General features: G+C 40.2%; 1 protein-coding gene across 4 annotated transcripts in view; it reads left to right on the top strand.

Annotated features, from left to right (window-relative positions):
* DNM3 (dynamin 3) overlaps positions 1-14,907 on the top strand; it is a 524,707-nt gene that overhangs the window by 509,018 nt on the left and 782 nt on the right. For 3 of the 4 annotated variants that reach the window (XM_045814085.2, XM_045814069.2, XM_087858852.1), the window contains one exon: positions 6,137-11,051. The exons of the other annotated variant lie outside the window; for it this stretch is intronic. In XM_045814085.2, coding sequence (XP_045670041.2) covers positions 6,137-6,206 — 70 coding nt within the window. In that variant the 3' untranslated portion in view covers positions 6,207-11,051. Of the gene's footprint in view, positions 1-6,136; positions 11,052-14,907 lie in introns of those variants that run through there. 4 annotated transcript variants of the gene reach the window in all.

Raw genomic sequence — 14,907 nt, 5'->3', positions numbered from 1 at the left:
ATAAGTAGAACTTGTGGTATAAGAGAAGCATATTGCACATCCTTTTTTATGCAAATACTGCCCTGGTGGGCAGATATCATTCCTCTAGATGTGTTTCATCTTTATATTTTTTGAGGGTTTTCTTTTCTTCTTTGGGGGGAAGTGGGGTTCACCTAGCTAATTAGGTAGGACTTCGGTCAAACCCTCTCCAAAGATGAGAATTTGGAATGCATGTTGATAGATGTTTCCTTTCTATGCTTGCTGCCATTTTCATAAGCAAATACAAGCTTCCCTGAGCAAGCAGTTATTCTTCTAGGGATGATTAACAAGAACGCTACTGTAGTATAGTATCTTGGTCTTTACGAAATAAACCTGAAACTCATCTGACCCATGCTTAAGTCCAGCTCCCAAATGTATCAAACTATTTACAACCATTTCTTCCCTCTTAAGATTTTTTTCCAGTACTTTCTCTTTTTGCTTGTACTATATCTGGCAAGTGAATTGAACTGCTAATAAAGCAAGATCAAAATCACTTATTATGCCTTAGAACAATGGTTTTCAAACCATGGTCCCAGGACCAGCAGCATCAGCAGCATCTGGGAACTTGCTAGAAATGTCTCACCCTATTAGAAACTCTGTGTGGTGCCCAGCAATCTGAGTTTTAACAAGCCCACTAGGGAATTCTGTTGCACAGTCCAATTTGAGAATCGTTGCCTCAGAACCTGCAAATGTAACTGGCCAATAGAATCCTGGATGGGGAGTCACGAAATATTGGTGTCAACATGGAAAAGGAAGGCAGCTGAGCCACACAGACCCAGTCTGGCTCACGCATTTACCAGTCTCATAATTCCCGCCTCTCACCCTGACAAGCAATAAGGGCAGGGGCAGAAAGAACAAGCCATTTCAACAGTGTTATGCCACCTGGCAGCAAGAAACTAGAGGAATGGTAGTTTTTACATACACACACCCACCTGCCGGTATACCCCACAGGCCATTGGCCCTATAGAATTCTCTCTATATTCTCTTTATATTCTATCTATATTCTCTCTCTCTGTGTATATATATATACACATACACACATACATACATCTATACCTTAGGGTTTTCAACCTCTAAGATTGGCATCACACCATGAATACTCAGAACCAGCTAACCCAAAGCAGAGCAGATGAAATTTTAGTTCTTCCGTTCTTCGAAGAGAATTGAAAGAGACAGTAAGATAAACAATGCATTCCTCTCTCTTATCAGTAAAGCCGGTTTCTCCCCTTCAGTGCCACCCAGCCTGTGTGAGCGTTGGACTTTCTTGCAAAAATTGTCATTGTCCAAAAGACTGTAAAAGGTTCACCCCCGCAGCTACGAAGGCAACTACAAATATTACATCTCTCCCTTTGATTTGGAAGCAGAAACATGGCTCTTCTATCGTAACCATAAACCGCCCACACACAACACAGTGTTTCAATAAACACTAAGTGAGGCAAGATGCCCCATTTCAATGTAATGGGTTCCTTAATGAAGCCCATCACTAAACAAAGACACTGAGGAAAATTTGGTACAAAACAAATAACTTTGCTTTGCCCAAAACAAACTGTCTTATGAGATGAATGTCTTTGGAAACTCTTTGAATGGTTAGGAACTAGACCAATGAAATGAACTTTAACAGTAAACCTTCAATGTTTTTCTGGTGTTGAAGTTGGCAAACAGCATTGCTTATTAAGAAAATCACACTGAACAACTTAATGTTCTTCCTGAATTGCTTTCTAGTAGAGTTTTATTGTTGTAGCAATGAAATGATGCTCATTTTTTCCAGAAGGGGGGGGGGTCTTTCAGGATTTTTAATTACTGAGTACATATGGGTTACTTTAACCTGAAACTGGGCATATTTTAGAGATGTCATGATTATTTTGAGAGGACATGATGGAAATTTTGTCTTTCATTCTTCCAGTCATTCATTCACCACACAGGTGTGTGGTGTCTATTTATTTACTTATTTTAGAGAGAGAGAGTGCGAGAGCAAGTGGGAGGGAGGAGTAGAGGGAGAGGGAGAATCTTAAGCAGGCTCCATGCCCAGCATGGGGCCAACGTGGAGATTGATCTCATGACCCTGAGAGCATGGCCTTGAGATCATGACCTGGGCCAAAATCAAGAATTGTTCACTTAACTGACTGAGCCACCCAGGTGCCCCCACTAAGGGACACTTTTGAAGAGCTCCTAATGGAAGGTTCTCCCAATTTCTTTATTTTTTTTAAGATTTATTTATTCATTTTAGAGGGACAGAGTGCTCACACGCTGGAGCAGGGCGAGAGGCAGAGGGAGAGAAGCAGACTCCCCCCTGAGCAGGAAATCAAGAGTTGGAAGCTTAACAGACTGAGCCACCCATGCGCCCCTCTCCCAATTCTTCATTTAAAAAGCACGCCATGAGGGGGACCTGCATGTGCGCATTCAGCTCTGGATCTCAGGGTCATGAGATCCAGCCCTGTGTCAGGCTCCCTGCTCAGCTGGGAGTCTGCTTAAGATTCTCTTTCTCTCCCTCTCCCTCTCCCCTCCCCCTGCTGGTACACTCCAAATTTCTCTCTCTCTAAAAAAAAAAAAAAGTGCTGTGAGCCCAAGATCATGCTAGTTTTGGGAGATAGTGGTGAACAAGACAAACGAAAGTCCTAGCACAGAGCAGAAAGCTGCATTCCCCTAGTCTCCTGCCTTGCTTTCTTTCTGCACTTGCCCATTACCCTTGTCCTTTTCGAGTTCCATCAGCATGGTCCAAAACTGGGGAGGAGGTTAATAAGAAGCAACTGTGCCATCGGAACATTTATGACCAAACATCCATTCTCTGTCCCCACTGTTGAGCTCTTCCCTTCCATCCTCATCACTTAGTTTCTGGTTTCTTACAAGCTCATTATATAACCATTCTTTTATGTCTTCCAAGTTTACTGTGTTGCAGTTAAAATCATATTTGCCCCTGCTTTGACCACATTGTATTTTCAGGCTTCCAGAATATATTCTTAGAGTCCGAATTACAAAATTTTGCCCTGTTTTTTCCACTTACAATGGGATACAATAGTAAAAACCACTTGCATACTTGTCTATCCCACTCATCTTCCACTCTGAATAGATTCTGAGTTTTTAAAAATCATACAGCTTGATGCAGTCCACATAGTAGATGCTCAATAAATTGTAAATGCCATGCATAACTAGGTGTATCACAGATCATCTAGTCGGAGTCTCTGATGCCTGTGACGGGGAACCGGAGTTTTTGAGAACCTCCAATGGTTAGTGACTGTACGAATTGGCAGGTGAAGGCATCCACATCTTCTGACTTCTGATCTAGCACTCTTTCTATGTAAACTCGCTGCCTCTATAATAGCCTCTGACAGACACCTCAAAAATGTTCCTGACCCCATTGGATCTACTCCCTTTGATCTGACCTGTACTGTCACCTGGCCAAGCATCTCTGTTTAGGCACTTTTCAGTCATTCATTTGTCCATTACTTAATAAATACCTATTCACTGCCTTCTAATCACATGATGCTAAATGCTGAATACACATAATAAATACAGAATATGTGGTCTCCACTCTTAAGGAATCTATCAGGGGACATAGGCAATAATCTAGTAAATAAATATGTAATTACAAACACAAATACCATGGAGGGATTGGGGGCGGGGTGGTTGGCAACTACAGGATGGTCAGGAAGAACTGAGGAATGACATTTAAGCTAAGAACAAAAGGATCAGAAGAGAACTTGTTTGTATTCCTTTCTCCAGCGATGACAGTCCTTAGTCCAAGCTATTATGTATACATGAAACAATTTCCGACCCACCATGCCACGTTGTATCCTGCCTCTCACTGAATTTGTAGTTTAAGATCCACTTAAAAAAAAAAATCCAGCCCAATATTGAATCCTCTGGTGGAATTTCCTTCCTTCAAGTTCAAATTCTGGCCAGCTCCTCCCCCCACCCATAACTGCTTAATTGCTAAGACTACAATTCTATGGGTTGTGGGACTGTTTATCAAACTCGCTGAGGACAAGAGGCCTATTATTTAGTATTTATTCCAAACATCTATTAAAGAATTGAGCAAATATGTTATAGGTAACATTTCCAGGAGTCAAAATCCTACATGTCACTGCTTTTTTTTTTCCTGCGACAGCAATGATTTCCCAACAAATACCTTTATGTAATGTAAAGATCAGTGATTATCACAAGCATTTATATCTAGGAATAACTTTAATTTATTCAGTTGTCAGTGTTCAGTTCAGTGGCTGAATGACAAGCACACGCTGCTAGCATAGGAAGATGAGTAAGACACAGCCCATTTCTTATCAGTGGAGATAAACATATAAACCTAATTGGGATTCAGTGTGATGACTGTAATAGAAGTATGTTGAGATGCTTTCAAAGCAGCTGTACCAAGAGAGGGGGAAGGGAAGACTTCACGGACAGGAGTCTCAAAGGATGGAGAGCACTTCTAGCGGATGACCAAAACAGCACTGAGAACCTAATTGCTTGTAACATCATGCTAAAAGGCCGTATGAGACAAGTTGAGCAGGTGTGACCTCTGGCTTCTAGAAACTTCACAACAAAGGAGAAGGTGATGCAGATTCAAGATTCAGGACATAAGCTAAATAAATGTAGCCATTTTAAATGAAAATGAGCAGTATGCTAGTGGAAGGGCAGTGGTTTTGCACGGTCGCAAGTAAAAAGGAAGTAATGGGAGGATTTTTCCCAGGAGGGAAGAGCCGAAACATTTCAGGTGGTCACAGCGGCCAGGAGCCTTTCTGCAAAAAAAGGACTTATTTGTTTACTCAAATTAAACAACTCATATTGATGGTTTAGTCTGGTTACTGTGCCTCTAAAGTAAGTCTAGTTAGACTTTAAGAAATTGAGTGCCCACCTAATAATGAGACTTGCGTAAGAGGTTAAATTGGAATGCACCTTCCCAAGGAAACCTTTCCTCTAAAGCCTCTTCGACATTTTTCAGGTTCAGGGGCCAACATCTATGAGTTTGTGCCTAAGTGGCCAGTATTTGTACCATTAATCAACAAGATCTCTTTTGTGTTGATTTTTCCTTGACCACTTAGTTGTTTTTTTTTTCCCCGCCTAGTTTTATGTGATAGCTTTGTGGGGTTTTTTAACATTTCATAATAGTTTCCTTTAATTTTTCTACCTTCATTTCTTCATACCTGAGAAAGGACATTTGATTTAATCATGTTAGTGTTTCCAATACAGAAAAAATTCCATGACATGACTATACTTCCAAAAGGGATCTTTCTGAAACAAGCAATGGGAGAGTGTTATCAAAAAGAAAGTTTCCGATTTGTAGAATTTGTTGAATTTCATTGGTTATAAAAATTACTCCCCAAGATATTACATATGAAATCAAGCACACACACAAAGTTCCTAATACGTTCAGAGACTAAATGTAGGGGTTCAGGCATAAAGGGCACTATTTGGTGATGCCGAGATTCTCATGTGCAGTAATATTGCATCATCTGGAGTTTGTGTGTTCGGCCACCTCAGCTCTCAGAAGCAACATGATCAACCAGAAAGCGGGCAGTTCTCCCCCTGAGCATGCTTACACTCGCTGTAGAGAACTCTAAAACCCGGATTCTCTGGTTTTCTAGTGCCCCGCAAATTAGAAGTAAAATATGGAACAAATTGGAGAAAGTTACTGCTGAAGGCAATGAAAAGTGATAACATTCTGACAGTAAGAAAAAAAGAGGAAGAATATTGTATAGAGCGAAATAAAAATTCAAAGACCATCATTCTCTGAGGCCTAATTTACCTTGTAAGTTCCTGGAACAGGCCTAACATAACACAGTTCGCGCTGCGTGGTCATTCTCTGTTGGCTGAGAAATGCGCAGTCCTTTTCAGGTGGTTAAATTTAAATGATTTGATTTTTTTTTTTTTTTTTTTTTAGTATTGGGAGGGACAGTTTCTGTTCTGAAAAAGATTTGCATATGACAAAATACTTCATTTTTGCCTCAAAATGCTAGATGACTGAAAGGTGACAGAGTTCCAGTCATTACAGAGGGCAACTGCGGCTGCTGGCCTGTCTGTGCATGGGCATGTGTGTCCTGGCTCTTTCTCGGTGGCTTTGGGACAACCTTCTGCTAGATATTCTTCTACTTGTTTCTTTACCTTTCTCTTTCTCTCTTTCTAGCCGGAGACCACCCCCATCACCAACTCGTCCCACTATAATCCGTCCACTAGAATCCTCCCTGTTAGACTAAACGAAGTGTCTGGCATGGCAATTAATTACTAATGAATTATGCGAAAAGCAACATATTTGATCAGTAAATCATGAGTAGTCGCATGTGTGGACATCAGTAGGCAAGTAACCAGTTTTACTAATGCATTCATCACTCATCTTCGTCGCTCATGCTGTATCAAACCTTTGGAGTTTGACTCTTGAAAACTGCTGACCCTTCGAGGCTTTATATGTTGTACTGACCAAGGGTAGGTGTGTATAGCAGCCCTACATTTTGGAGACCGTTTGCCTACCCTGGCATATATTTGAAATTGCTTTGGACAAGTTCCCAGGTTACCCACCAGGTAGCCCATTAAGTATAATTCTTAAGAGCTGTGAGATGGTGGGCTTAGACCTGAGCCATACGTGTATTTATTTTCCCACATTCTGTTTTGGCTGACAGAAATTATGTTGTCTCTATTAATGTTTCCTCCTACTCTATAATTACCTATTTAGATCCTCTTTTCTTCCTCTTCATTTCATAGGACTGCTAGGAAGAGATTTTTTAAAAATTAGGATTCCTTAAGAATAAAACTTTTCCAGAAGCACAAGGTAGTTTGCAAAGGAAAAGTTAATGCATTGCTTGCTCTCGAGAGCTTCTCCTCATCCCAGTGTGTTTTGCTTCATGCTAGAAGCATAGTCAACAGCGAATCGAAGCTTAATTTTCTGGTAGTCTGTCAGGAGATTTGGCTAGTTAGTTTCAGAGTTCAAGGAAGAAGCAAAATATCACATCTCTAGAAGTGTCTGGAAATATGTAATTTCTTTATTCACATGTATATTCACCTCCTTATAGGTTACAGTGAAGGTTGACATGGAAAGTATTTAATGTTTCAAACTGATCCATCTTAGGCATGGCTAACTACACTTTGACACTAACTGCAGTTTATTTATTTATTGGGTTGGAGCAATACTTTTTCTCTCTTTCCATGCTAATTTGTAATTCCCTTGTGTAAGAATTTATCCTACCTTTAAAACCATTTTAACATAACTTTCCATCCATTCTAGGCTTTCTTAATACATCTTGAGCCTTTACCATTTTTAAAGGGGGCCCCGGAATGAAAATAAAAGTCGTTTCGTAAGAGATGCCATAGCAGGAGCTCACCCGTTTATAGCTGTACAACTTCAGAATCTCTACGCAGGTCATTCCAAAAAATGGAATTAAGACATTGAGAACTAAAGTAACTTGGCAAATGCTAACATTGCAAAAATGTACAAAATCGGTTTAGCCTGGGGGTTAATAGTTCAGTCCTGAGGCTGAGTTTTAGACGACACAGGACCAGATGATTAGCATGTAGGAAACAGCCAGAAGCCAACTGGAATTCTGTCTGCTAACTGTTCCCAGACAGCAGAGCAAGTCCTCACTGAATAGTGGCGTCCCATGACACTATTTCATATTCTACAGAAGTAAATCAGGTTTCACCAACTGAAATGTCTCCCTTTGAAAGCAGCAAACATGATTTGTATGTTAACTTAACTTTAATTTCCTGTGTACTTTATATCCAAAGCAGACACCCATAAAGTATGAAGTAAAAACTTTCAACCATTATTAAAAAGAGAACTTGCCAAGTTGAATGGCATTGTTTTGAAGTTATTCTAAAGGGCTACAGCTAGCCCACTTATAATAGGCAACAATCAGAGACTACAAGATTTACAAAAAGAACATTTCAACTTTTAAGGTACAAGTGATTGTATAAACAACACCACCCTCAATCACCACCCTAAATCTTCTCATATCTTCTTTTCCCCCTCATCTGAAAAAAAAAAATCTTAACTCTTTATGAATGGAACAGATGTGCAAGACACATCATGTGTTTTTAAAATAGTGCTGCAGCTAAATGGGAATATGGTACGTAAACGTCCATAGTAAAACAAAATTATCTACAGAGATCTTTTCATAAAATTCCCTCTTCTTAGGGTTCCCTTTGCTTCTTCCTTTGAATTCTCTAAAATAGGCAGCTAACAGATTATATACTTCAGGGTTTGGCTTTGTGCTAAATGTGGTTTTGCATTTTGCTGTATTTCAAAAATTTCCTTCTGTTAAAGGAAAATATTGTGGATAACCACTGGTGTGTTCTTAGATCAGCACAAACCATGTCAAAGAAAATTGGAGATGTTTTTCCAACTTTCTTTCCACTGATCTTATGTAGTCATAAACAATGCGTTTGTCATCTTTGGTTTTTGCTCTCGGATTATAATCCTACAGTTCCACTGTCCCAGTTGTCTCTGTTTGTAGGCACATTTTTGTTCTCTTACTTTTTCTCAGTTATTTCTAACAGAACCCAGCCGCCCCTGGAATTCCAGAAGTCATGTTGGAGAATACTTTCAGTTTGCTGCAGTACTATGATTAGTATTAGTACCATTTCCCAAAGGGTTTGCATCCTGCTAAAAGGAGATGTCAAGGTGAATGAAGTCAGAAGCTCTAAGATGTGTGTGAAGTGCGTTGTTCACGCCAGGCCTTAAGGTGGGAATGTAGCTTCCTGAGCTTTCTAAGAGTTTCCCATACCACCTCTCAGCTTTTGTGTAGCTTCCTACTAACTGATTGCTCTGATGTTGTCTGCACAATAGATGTCTAGCAAAATAAAATAAAACATACGGTATTTTTAGGACTTGGAAAAATTAACTGTATATGTTTGTTTGATAGGTATGTCACTTCGTGTCACATGCTAAATCTTGCATGCTTATTGACTAATTGGAATAACCGTTTACTCAGTTGTGGACAGATTATTGAAATAGTATTGATTTAGAACAGATTTATTGCATTTCCAGAAGTCATCTACCAAGATTACTCTTCTGAATGTTGCTTCTAGCTGTCTTGTATCACACAGAAGAGCAGTAGGGTCTGTTTATTAGCAAATTGCCTACTTGTTCGGATTCAAACTCCTTCTGTTCCAAAACATTATAATGAAACCAGTTCCTGTGATATAACTGTAAGCCTTCTAAACTTAGAATTTAAACGTAGTCACATAGATTAATTTTATGACTTTTTAGTATAGACTGTAGCCACAATTCTCAAATATGAAATGGGACCTAATACCAGTATGTGATAAAGTTGACGTTTTCTGTTTACAAACATATTTCAGTGCATGTGTCTCTGTGTATACAGTATATACATGGTAAATTCATTTCTGTAAGTACACGTGTTTTGTGCCCCTTTGGGTAGGTAGGTTTAAAAGCCCTCATTAAAATGCCACAAGCATGAGTGTGATTATATGTGCATCATTGTATATATGCTGTGTATGGGTGTAAATATTTATGTATATATGTGCTTTGTGTGGGTAGGTATGAATATATTTCTTAAACTGTGTTAGTTCAAGAGCTCATTCTGGAGGGTCTGCCATAATACATAACGGTGGTTCATATCACAGTGAAAACATACATAAGGTCTACACAATTTTTTCAGGACAGGCACAACACTCGAATTACCGTGACAACAAAGTAGAGTAACATCCACAGACCTTTGTACCTAATTCCATAGCACTGCTATCTAAGAAGAAATGGCCTTTGCCAAATATAGTGTAAGACCTGGAAACCCACTTTGAAGTACTCTGATTGGAATTATAAATTAATCTTGGATTGCTGAGCTGAATCTTAAAAAGCTTAAATTGGTCTACGTAGTCATTTTTTTCTCCATAGTAAATGTCAAAAAATAAAGTGGAGGGAGACAGCAATATAATAAAAAGAGCAGACTTTTCTGAGTAAATTTGCTAAAAATGCAGGGAAGAAGTTACTTAATACCTCGGAGGTAGGTCATCCAACCCTTCTTTCAGGTAAACATTTCTCATTTGGTAAACAAGATAAGTATTTGAAATTGACAGTAATCTCCTTAACATTGAGAATAAAACCTAAATCGTAGGTCTCTGAAATGTGCAATCCAGTCAAAGGAGAGAAGATGTGGGACTCAAGCTGAGAGTTTAGATCTGTTTCACCAAGAGGACTGCTAGCTGTGAGCTCAGAGTTTAATGTGAATAAAGCTAGATGATTGTAGAGAAACAATGATTAGTTCATGAGATCACTCACTCCTTTCTTAAAAGTTCAGATGTGTCTCCTAGATAATCTTAAATCATCCTGTCTAGTTGGTATGCTTAAAATCACGTGGTGCTCTGTATCGTGAAACTTTCAGAATATTTTGAAGCATGTGTAATATATGCATTGCTATTTGTATATATGTGTAAGGATGCGTATATGTGTGAGAGCGAGAGAGAGGAAACTCAAGGAAGGGTCTCCTGTTTGTCTTAAGACCTGTTCATACTGGTATAGTGGTGAGAATTCTCACCTCTCTGGTCTGGGTTTTCATACATGGCTCAGCTCAAGGCATTCATTTCTTCTTAATTTTTACCCTTTGAATTCCTTAAACTTTTGCTCATTGTGTAATGTTTTCAAAAAACATGATTAAAATTACTCTGTCGACCTCTTGCACTGTCTGCTGCCAGTTTGATAAAAAAATGATTCCTCTCAACCAGAAATTTCATCATGACTTGATTTATGTTTAATTTCATATGTACAGCCTTTGTGTTGCTTGCTTGTCTATGTTTCTTTTTTCTCCCTTTTCTGACTCAAATTCCCCTTTTGCTTTTTTATGAAGAAGCAGTGTGTAGAAGCAAAATATTACCCTCTCTGTTGATTCTTTAATTAATTTGAGCCAGAATACTTTCCACTGTCTTCTTGGCACTTTCAGGATTTCTTAATGCTGATATATGGATGGACTCTGTGAATGGAATTTTTGAAGCAAGTTCCTCAAGCCTGTATCATTCTTGAAGGTCACATGTACCTATTGTGAAAATGTGAAGCTGTATTTCTGAACCTGAAATAAATGATAACATTTGAAGGACTCCCCCCCTCCTCATTCTTGTATAATATATTTGGGTCGTATCTCTGCATATCAGTAAGATCTGAGACTGCTGAATGCTTAAAAATCTTTTGAACAAATTGGCCCAGAATTACTGAAATGGGAAATAATATCATTTGGCATTATTGTCATTAATTTGGGGGAGGACAAGATTTTTAAAGGGAGCAAATTCGACAGATCAAAGGCAGGAGGGTGGGAGACATTTTATCTCTGAATCAAACTCAGTGTTGGACTAAGTTAAAAAACAGCACAAGCCTTAAACAGTTGGAGGGTGCAGTGTGACAGCTGACAAAAGGCACCGTCTTATTTTGCTATTGAAGAGGAAGTGTTCATGAAAAATCCTGGGAAGCAAAAGGAGGAAGAACGCTCTGCCCAAATGTTAGGTCCACAGAAGGCATTTCTTACAGAAAGTAATCAAGCTCTTGACTCAACAGTTGGCCTTTATTATTTTGGGGATCAAGGGGAGAAGTGACACCTTTAGTTTCCCTGATATTAATAAAATGGAAGAGTTGAGTACTATACAGTAGCTATACACATCCTTGTCCTCAGTTTCCAGAACACAGACAAAGACTCTTTATTACAGAGTTTTGATGATAGGCCCCTTATCAGCGTATGTGGTCCCAGATTGAGCCATCCGTCCAAAAACAGAAGACAAGAAGGGAATGGGAGGAAAAAAATGTTGGATTCCTTTCCTTCTGTGTTCAGGATACATTCATTGGGGGAAGATGAATTGCAAAGACTTGTATTAATTTCTGCTTTCCTCCTGTAATTTCTTTTTCATATCTGTATATCTTCCATGAGTGGAGCCATTAATGCCTTCAAAGGAAGCTTTTTACTGGAAGAGACAGGATGGGAATCATGCTGTACGCTTGTGTTGAGTGAGGGGGGGTGTGTGTGTGTGCGTGTGTGTGTGTGAGTTCTACTGCGTGATTCTTTATTCAGGATAGTTTCTAATGGAAATTACCAAAACTAAAGGACCTTATTTGGCAAACTACTTATTTGGTAATTATTTGGCAAATTACCACTTGTATTTTTAAAACAGTTGTGGCATCGGTGCGAATATCTTCTCAGTTGTCAAGATTCTTGTTTTTCTGCTGGAATCTTTAAATTTCAGATTGAGAAACCTCTCCAAGGTTTGGGTTACACGGTTCTCAGACCCTGCTTCTCAGTAGGTCAGCACACACCGGGCCTTGCCACTGCGAAGACCCTTTGCTGCTGTTTTTTCCTGCTGCGGCAGCCTCATAATGAGAATACACGCAAGAGATGTTGGCCAAAATGACAGTCTTCATCCAGAGTTCCCCAAAGTTCATTCCATGAGATTTTAGTCGGTTTTGTACACGCATATACCAAGGGTTTCTGGATGAGATACACTTGGGAAATGATGATTAAAATTTAATGTCTCTTTACCGGAAGACTTTACAGAAGCTTTGAGATCAGATTGCATTGTGAGTCTCTAAGGAAGGGTCAGTGTCTACATGTTTCTCAGACTTATTGGACCATCCATGCTTGGTTCATAAAGCCTCTCACAGGCCTAGTGTTGTGAGGAAACACTGCTTCGGTGGCTTTAGGTGAGAGAGAAAAGGCATTGGGCAAGATTAGTGTAGTACAGACTGTCACTGTCACCCAGTCAGGTGATAAAATCAAATGTAAGGGAAACCAGAGCTCCCGGCTTGGGACAGTCTTCCTGGACTCCCATGCCGGGTCATGGCGGCGTACTAGACCCAAGGAGCAAGGGCACAGAGGAATGGAGGCGAGAACGGAGATTGGAGACACACGTGCAGGGAGTCTTAGTAAGCCTTGTGGAGGATGCAGACAATTTTCCACACGACCTTTTCTCTCCCTCTCCTAAGAAGAGCTTCTTTAATTACATTACCCCATTATATTCCTGTAAAGGAATGGATCCAGGTTGATTTAAGATTTAAAGCTTACCAAACAAAAATAGAAAGGAATGCCTATTCCTTATTGCCTTTCCTGTCTCACTCTCCGAGGCCTTTCAGGCTCACCCTCTGGTCTGAGATACTAAGTTATCTAAGTTATGGGCAAGGAAAGCAAGCAGAGAATGTTTTGTGAGATTTTAACAGAAAAGAAAAAAGTCATAAGACCTTCCCAGGGACCCTGCTAGAGGCATTTCACCATAAGAACAGATTGCAGCATTGACGTATAGCCAAGAGAACGTGGGTAATTCATCATTCTTTTGATAACGGAGTCTTTTATATGTGAATAATGCCCGTGTTCCATACACAGCTTTTCCTGCCTCCTTACCTTCCTGTTCCGGCCAAACAATTCTCTGAAGCTATTTTTCAGAAAACTTAAGAAGGAATAACCTGAAATTAGAATCTCGATTAGGTAGATTTGCTTGTGTGTGAATAGTAGCGTTCTGAACTTTAAATCCGTTCGCAAATTTTTGTGCAAACCCTACTCAGCATTTCAACTCAGTGTTCCAAGTCAGAGGCAGCAACAGTATGAGGTACGTTCATAGCTCTTCATGTGAAAAGCCCAAATATTTTCAGCACTTGCCTTCAGGCACTTCGGCATTGTGTAAGTAATATAGAAAGTTCTGGAAAAGAAATAGTGAAAACCCAAACCACTAAGATCCGTACTCGAACGAACTCTGAGCCACTGCCTGGTGTCATCCTTGACGATGCTCTCTTGGCAATGAGAGGAAAGTTGGTGCAGGAGAGTGAAGAGGAAAAGCAAGGAGCTGCCTCAGGGAATAAATGTCACTCTGATGTTTGAAGCCAACATTCTAGCTGTCAGGTGAAATATATTCCAAGACATAGAGTTTCTGACCCTGTTTCTGGATTAGAACACCAAACGAGCTCAAACAGGAAAGTGCTTTGGCATATGCTAACAGAATGTCTCTTCAGCACTGTGGACTTGCTGTTCAGGTTAATGGCTCACCTCCCCACCCTGCTGAGGTAATTAAAGTGTTCTAAAGCCCCTTCAGAACTCAAAAATAGTTTCTGTTTGCCGGACAGGTGATAAATCTCATTGAGCCTGACAGGAATTTAATTACACTTTCTTCATGAAAACACCAGGGATACCCATTACCTGGATCTCTAAAGCTAAAGGCTTGCAGATCCCCCGCAGTTGAAAGGTCGCCAAAAACAAGTTCTTCATCATTTAACGGGCTGAGCGGCCTGCTTAGCGTGGCCAGCTTAAATTGGACCGAAGAAAAATGGGTCTCAGACTTCAGGGAAGGTAAGATTTTTCACCACTGCTCAGAAATAGCGCGGTCAATTTGGCCCCATTAACATCTCATGGAAGATGAAAAAGAAGTTTGTTTTTGTTTTTGTTTTTGGTAGACTTCATTGCTCCACTCACTGGAGTGTTAGAAGAGTAAGATGGAAGTGAGTGTGTTGTCGGACACCCGGATGAATAGCCAGAAAGAAGTCCCACAGGGAGCAGCGTACTGAGCTAACCTCGCAGTGTTCCATGGCTCGCTGGAGCGTTGAGTTCATTACCAAAGTGGTTAGAAAGAGGAAATTGAAGTACAGGTTGCTGCTGGAAACCAGTGGGAAAGTTTCATTTGGCCTGCTGTTTTCCTACTTACACAGCCGTGCATTGCAACGTAGAGTTTTCTCCTCTAGCAGCAAATCATCCAGAGAGGCTGATGTCAAAATGAAACACGGCTCTGGACCCTTATTTCACAACCGTAGGCCTGACAAGATGCAAGCCAGGCTAGGGATACAGAGAAAGCTCCAGCAAACTAAATCTCCTTCACCCTGCACCCAGTTCCGAATAAATCAGAACGTCTTTGGTTGTACGTGATTCTGAGACGGACTCCCAGGGTCCCGCGGACCAGGGCTAGCTTTGTGGTTTCCCTGGGCCTGGAAAG

Source organism: Ursus americanus, chromosome 2, assembly GCF_024610735.1.
Source record: "Ursus americanus isolate L20-20 chromosome 2, mUrsAme1.1.p, whole genome shotgun sequence".
NCBI lineage: Eukaryota > Metazoa > Chordata > Mammalia > Carnivora > Ursidae > Ursus > Ursus americanus.
Note: the sequence above shows the minus strand (reverse complement) of the source record. Positions and strands in the feature narration are given on the sequence as shown.